This window comes from Calidris pugnax, unplaced genomic scaffold (assembly GCF_001431845.1).
Source record: "Calidris pugnax isolate Ruff unplaced genomic scaffold, ASM143184v1 scaffold58, whole genome shotgun sequence".
Classification (NCBI taxonomy): domain Eukaryota; kingdom Metazoa; phylum Chordata; class Aves; order Charadriiformes; family Scolopacidae; genus Calidris; species Calidris pugnax.
Window position 1 is genome coordinate 6,795,503 of NW_015090868.1, and position 6,000 is coordinate 6,801,502.

At 43.1% G+C, this 6,000-nt stretch overlaps 1 protein-coding gene across 1 annotated transcript in view; it reads right to left on the reverse strand.

Moving 5' to 3' along the window:
* Positions 1-5,979, reverse strand: part of PRIMPOL (primase and DNA directed polymerase) — a 17,892-nt gene extending 11,913 nt beyond the window's left edge. Inside the window, exons 1-4 of the mRNA XM_014945655.1 lie at positions 5,954-5,979; positions 4,752-4,805; positions 1,572-1,756; positions 374-465 (exon numbers count right to left, since the gene is read on the reverse strand). Of these exons, the coding sequence (XP_014801141.1) occupies positions 374-465; positions 1,572-1,756; positions 4,752-4,767 (293 nt within the window). The 5' untranslated portion in view covers positions 4,768-4,805; positions 5,954-5,979. The remainder of the gene's footprint in view (positions 1-373; positions 466-1,571; positions 1,757-4,751; positions 4,806-5,953) is intronic.
* Positions 5,980-6,000: the final 21 nt, after the last annotated feature.

Consider the following 6,000-nt stretch of genomic DNA (forward strand, 5'->3'; position numbering starts at 1 on the left):
TTAAGTATTCTCCTCCTCCCCATCCCCTTTAAGTCTTACAACACATTCTGTCAACAGAAAAACTGTTAAGAATTTAAGGAATAATAGAAACTACAGTAAAAAACTTAGTAAGTTATCGTTCATATATCTTAAGCACTAAAAAGGAGATTACATAGACTTTTTTCCAACTGTATGAAAAATTAATCTAATTTTCAAATGGAGAAAAAAATTTCAAGCTTAGTTTTCATATAAAACTTGACTCTTAGATTGTGCTAGCCAGAGCAGCAGACGGGTACTGGGGATAGCTACCCAGTAACAGTCATTGCCAGCCAATAGTATATCCAGTATAGTACTGTCTTACAGTGACATACAGGGGACCTTATCAACTACTCACGTGTAATAAAACCAAAGCTCTTTATACGTTGTCACAAGGTAAAACCTCTGTCCACTCTGTGTGTTCTTTTCCAAGGCAAAAACATGGACGTCCTTTTAAAATAAAAGCATCGGAGGTTTTTTTTTTATATTCCAAGAAATCAGTTAAAGTCTTCAGAACTTCAGTCTATGATTCTAAGTTCCTATTTGACATTCATTTCTTTGGTCAAAGGTTAGTAAATACTAGGAAACTTTAAGAAAACTTATCGTTTTTTAAGCTAAGTAGCATCTGTTTTTAATTAAGAACATAATTCTGATTTCAGTTACATGAGTAAAAATGTGAAGCTTTTCTTTGCTCTGTATTAATATAAACTCTCTTTTCTCTGTAAAGTCTTTTTTTTTTTTCTGATCAGTGGCAAGCACATCTAATGGGAAGAGGAACAATGTCCTGAAAGGAACAGCCTCATGTTCCTCACGATGGCAGCATATGGCTTTATAGCAGGTATTCTTTAGACTCTGTATTATTTAAATCCAAAAATGAAATCTGAAAAGAAATAAAAAAAAAAATAACCCACCCCGCTACTGCCAAACCAACAAGAGTGCATTTTGGAAAAGAGACTGTCAGGATCACTTAAACACCTAAAACAGCAAGGAAAAAAAGCCAGTGCTTTCTTTAAAAGCAGCAATCATTTTGAAAAGTATTGAACTGAAAACATTTTGCATAATCTTTATTTGGCTCATAACTTCTTATCATCTGAACTTGGAACTCTGATGCTATTGGAGAGTTCTACTGTTTTTATTTTGTCTCTGCCTCCTGTTTATCTCTTTTTCTTCCCTTTTTTCCTCCTCTTTCTTCCCACTCAACTCTCTCTACCTTCCCATTCTCCTGCCAACCCTGACAGCTCGCTCGTCTTCAGAAGGAATAAATCTATCACTACAATGATACCAAAAAGCACTTTTACTGTTAGAGGTTAACACTACAGATCAATTCACATGTTAGAACTAATAATTCTTAGAGCTACCTCCAGTGTAGTACGATCTCCCACAAAGACAAAAAAAACCCCTCTTTGCTGTTTCAGGACTGGGGAGAAGAAAAAAAGAAACAAAAAACCAAACCACTTGCAATCTGATAAAGATTTTACTATCAACTAAATTTTTAAGTTAAGTTCAACCTTGAAAGTACCTGAAGTGTAGAGACATTCACCTAACAAATAATTTACCTCTTTGCAGGTTTTCACATAATTGAAAGCTTCACCCTGACGACAGAATATTTTCCAAACAGAGGATGGCTGAAAGGGTTTGGACAGTTTTGGTCTATAAACTGGAGGAAGAGGGTTTCTTTCATAGTAAGCTGCTAGTTCTTCCACTTTCTTCACTCTCTCTTCCCATTTTCTCTTCATTTGTCCTAAAGCAATTGCAAATTGTCAAATCAGTATCAGTTTCTGGTTGTTGCTCACTTTTAAAATACCCTGTACCCACCACTGCTTTTGATTTTGGTTTTGTTGAATGTATTTCATTTATTAACTGAAAGTAGCCAGTATTCCAAATCAACACCTGACCCTGCTATGATACTCATTTTAACATTGTTTCCACACGGTTTTGGAAGTAAGACTTTCATATTAATATTATCAAAGGTAAAAACAACAGAATATGTACAATAAGGGAAGGCCTATGAAGTTTCATTTTTGTTTACAGAATGGTATTGCCTTCCTCCTCAAAAAGTATTATGCAAACTGTGTTAATTGGCCATACAACATTAGTAAGGAGTGAAAAAATACTATTATTTCTGCTTTATGGTTGAGAGACAAATGAGATAATGAATTTGTATGGGTAGTACAGCAATTGAGTTACTGAGAAAAATTCAGATTTCAGTGACTCTACCTCTGACCTTTGTATCTCAAAGTTAAAGAACTGAAATCCAAAATGATGGCACCATTCTCCATTACCAACCTTTGCTCTTCATCACTAATACTTTCATCTGCTTTAAAATCTCATGTGCTTCCTTGCAATTTTAAGATAGCAATCTTATCTCTTTTCAAGAAATAGCACATGATGCAGTAATGCTTGCTATCTTGCAACCTTTAAACTTCTAGTCACATAAAGTAATCCAAATGATACAAAGTAACGTAGCAAAGGATAAACACACATTAACATATGCACAATTATTTGTAATTTTAATTAACTTTTTTCTGGGAAAAGTCATTGCCCCTCTGAACACCTGCAAATCAATAAAGAGCATCACTATGAAACTGTGAAACAGATGAAGAGGGGCAAGAAGCAGAAAGAGATGAAGGTGCATCTTTTTGTTCTGTCCAGCATAACCACTTCCAAAACAACCTCCCAGTTGCAATGAGATAAAAATTAAGATGACTATACACAAAAGTATTTAAACCTTTAACCAGCTGGATCCACGTGGTGAGTTTAAGTATTTCAATATTCTTGTGGGTCCCGAAGGCCAGATTTTAAATCCTCTGAATCCCCCTGCAAGTTTTCCACAGTAAAGATTTCTGGACACCTACATTTCTGCCCATGGTATGTCTAAGCCTGCCTGTGTTTTGATAGTTTAGTACCTACGTCAAGTTTAAATAATGGAATGGTTTTTTCCTCTTACAGACATACTACCTCTCTGACCTTACCAGCCTCCCAACCTGTGAATTTCCTTCACTCCCTTCCTTTTATGGCAATTAGTTTCTTCTTTGGGAATGAAACATGAAATTAGAGACAGCGATCAGCATTTCTCAGAAGTGCTAGCACAACTCTCAGTTTCATTTTGATGCTGTTGACTCTGTTGTAAATTAAGCGGGTGCAAAAGCCATTCCTTACATCAGCCCTTTGCCACAAGGTGACCATTAAAAAGAAGGGAAGCAAAGGCGAATTCCCATAATTCTCTACTCATTTTAATCTTCCTAGTTAGATCAAGACGTATTTTTGCAGAATCACAGCTGGGAGGATATTTGAACCTGGCAGAAGGCCAATGACCCTTGCTTTCAACTGAGATCTGTCACTGTTCTTGCAGCCCAAACACCCTTGGATTCTCTGCAGCCCAACGTGTTGGGTCTTTTCAAGATAACTTCAGCTCCTGTATTAACTACATCGAACACAACACATCTATTTATAGCTCATATAATTTACACCTGCAGATGAGGTGTAACTACAGACTAGCCTTTCGAGTTTACCGCAAAATTCCCACTTCATTGCCCTCTCTTCTGTCCCACCAGAAGTCAGGGGAGTCATTATTTTACTTGCCAGAAAGAAATCCTGTCATCACCATGTTTGGACACCAGTGTTTTTGACTCAGCAGGATGATCACATGAAGGCCTTGGGAAAAAAATGTGTCTCCTGGGAGATGACTTAAAGAACTTGCTATTTTGTTTCCTCCGCTTCAATGGAAGGCTATTTCTTTTTTAGCGATGAGGCTAGTAGACATCTTGTATTTTTATATCTTAGATGGTTGTGGGTTGGTGGGTTTTTTTAAACAAATGGACTCACCATTTCAGAAAGGGTAATTTTCTCCCCTGTGCTACCGGGGAAAAACAAACACAACCATGTGATTTCATCATACGTGTCCCTACATTTTTGTTAAAAAAAAAAGAAAGCCACGTACTCAAAAATCTGTAAAAATTGCGGCCAAAACACACTACCCACACCTGCTGAGAAACCAAGCTTAGACATGCAAATCAACCCCTGCTCAAAATACTGTGATTACATTGTTTTCCTGGCCTGTGTGTATCATGCAGCATAGCTCTATGGCAGAATTCATGCTGATTTTCTCCCAGCTACTGATTCAGCCTTAGAAGAACTTGTTAAATAACTTTCTCCCCAGTGCTAAGTTTCTTAACATTAGTGAAAATTAGCTTAGTTGTCTTTACATTGAGCTGACTGTGACATATTGACAACACCACTCATCTTCCCTCAAAAAAACAAGGAGCATCAAATTTCCATCTTGCGCTCCCAGTAGAAGTAGCTTCTACAATTAAGCTTTGAGGATTTTTGTGCAAAATGCAGGATATCAGACCTCGTGATAAGACCTCAAAAAAACAGGCTAGCGCCTGTTGTGAGACGCTGGAAAACTTAGTTTCTAATGTTAAACTTACTCTGACTCCTGCTACCAAAGGTCAATGTACAAATATGAAACTAACTGACCTGCAAGTTGGTGGTGAAGCTGAAACTAGCCCTCAGCTTCAGAGGGCTGTTGTGTGAGGCTGGATGGCAGGGCAGCAGGCATTTGTCGATTGGCTCTATGATGTCCAAGCTTTCCTCATGCAGCAGTGGGGAATAAACCCCACCATAAGGGGAAGGTCCTGCTTGGACACAGTCCGCTACACTCACACTTATCTAGCTCGCTGAAATCTGCAAGATTGTGTTAACCATCCCCACAAATTACTGCAGATGGTGATTACCTTCATAAACCACCATTCTGTCAGAAAAGTATGATTTTTCAGCGCGCAGAGGAACTAAAACAGAAGACAAAAAAAAAAAAACAACAGGATTTGAGTTACACCAAGTCAAACATCACGCAACAGGCTCAGCACTCGAAAACCCCACCAGCCTCGCGTGGGCTCTCCCACAGGGGTGGTGAGGTGGGTACACGGCGCAGAACGGCAGCCAAAGGCCCCTGTTCTTTATGCCCCTCCCTGTGTGACAGAGCACATGGAGGGGCCCAGTCCTCCACAGCAAGGTCTACATGTCTCCTCAACCATGGTGTCCAGGGACCCATCAGCCATGGCACTGGGCCCCTCAGCCATAGTGCCCAGGCCTCCCCCCTCAGCCATAGCGCTGGACACCTTGGCCATAGCACCCCAGCCTCTGTCAGACATGGCGGCCCAGCCCCCTCAGCCATGGTGCTGGGACCCTTGGCCATGATGCCCAGGGACCCCCTCAGCCATGGCGCAGTCCCCCTTGGCCATGACATCCACGGACCCCCTCAGCCATGGTGCTTGGCCCCTGGGCCAGAGCACTCAGAACCCCTCGTAGCCATGGTGCCCAGGGACTCCCTCAACCATGGCGCTGTGCCCCTCAGCCATGACGCCAAGGGACCCCCTCAGCCATGATGCTGTCCCCCTTGGCCATGACACCCACGGACCCCCTCAGCCATGGTGCTGTGCCCCTTGGCGATGACACCCAGAGACCCCCTCAGCCATGGCACTGTGCCCCTGGGCCATGATCCCAAGGGATCCTCTCAGCCATGGCACTGTACCCCTCGGCCATGATGCCAAGGGATCCCCTCAGCCATGCCACAGTGTCCCTGGGCCATGATCCCAAGGGATCCTCTCAGCCATGGCACTGTACCCCTCGGCCATGATGCCAAGGGATCCCCTCAGCCATGCCACAGTGCCCCTGGGCCATGACATCCCCTCAGCCATGGCATTGGCCCCTGGGCCAGAGCGCTCAGAACCCCTCTCAGCCATGGTGCCCAGGGACCCCCTCAGCCATGGTGCTGTGTCCCTGGGCCATGATGTCCAGGGACCCCCTCAGCCATGGCGCCCCAGCCCCGCTTCATCCTCGCACCACCTCCCCCTCACGCCCGGGAGCCGCCCGGCACAGCGGGGCACAGCATCGGGGTGGCAGGGGATTAGGGGGAAGGCAGCGGCCACCGACTCACCGCCGCAGCCCGCGCGCTGCCGCCGTTGGCGCCTGAAGGCCGTGCCG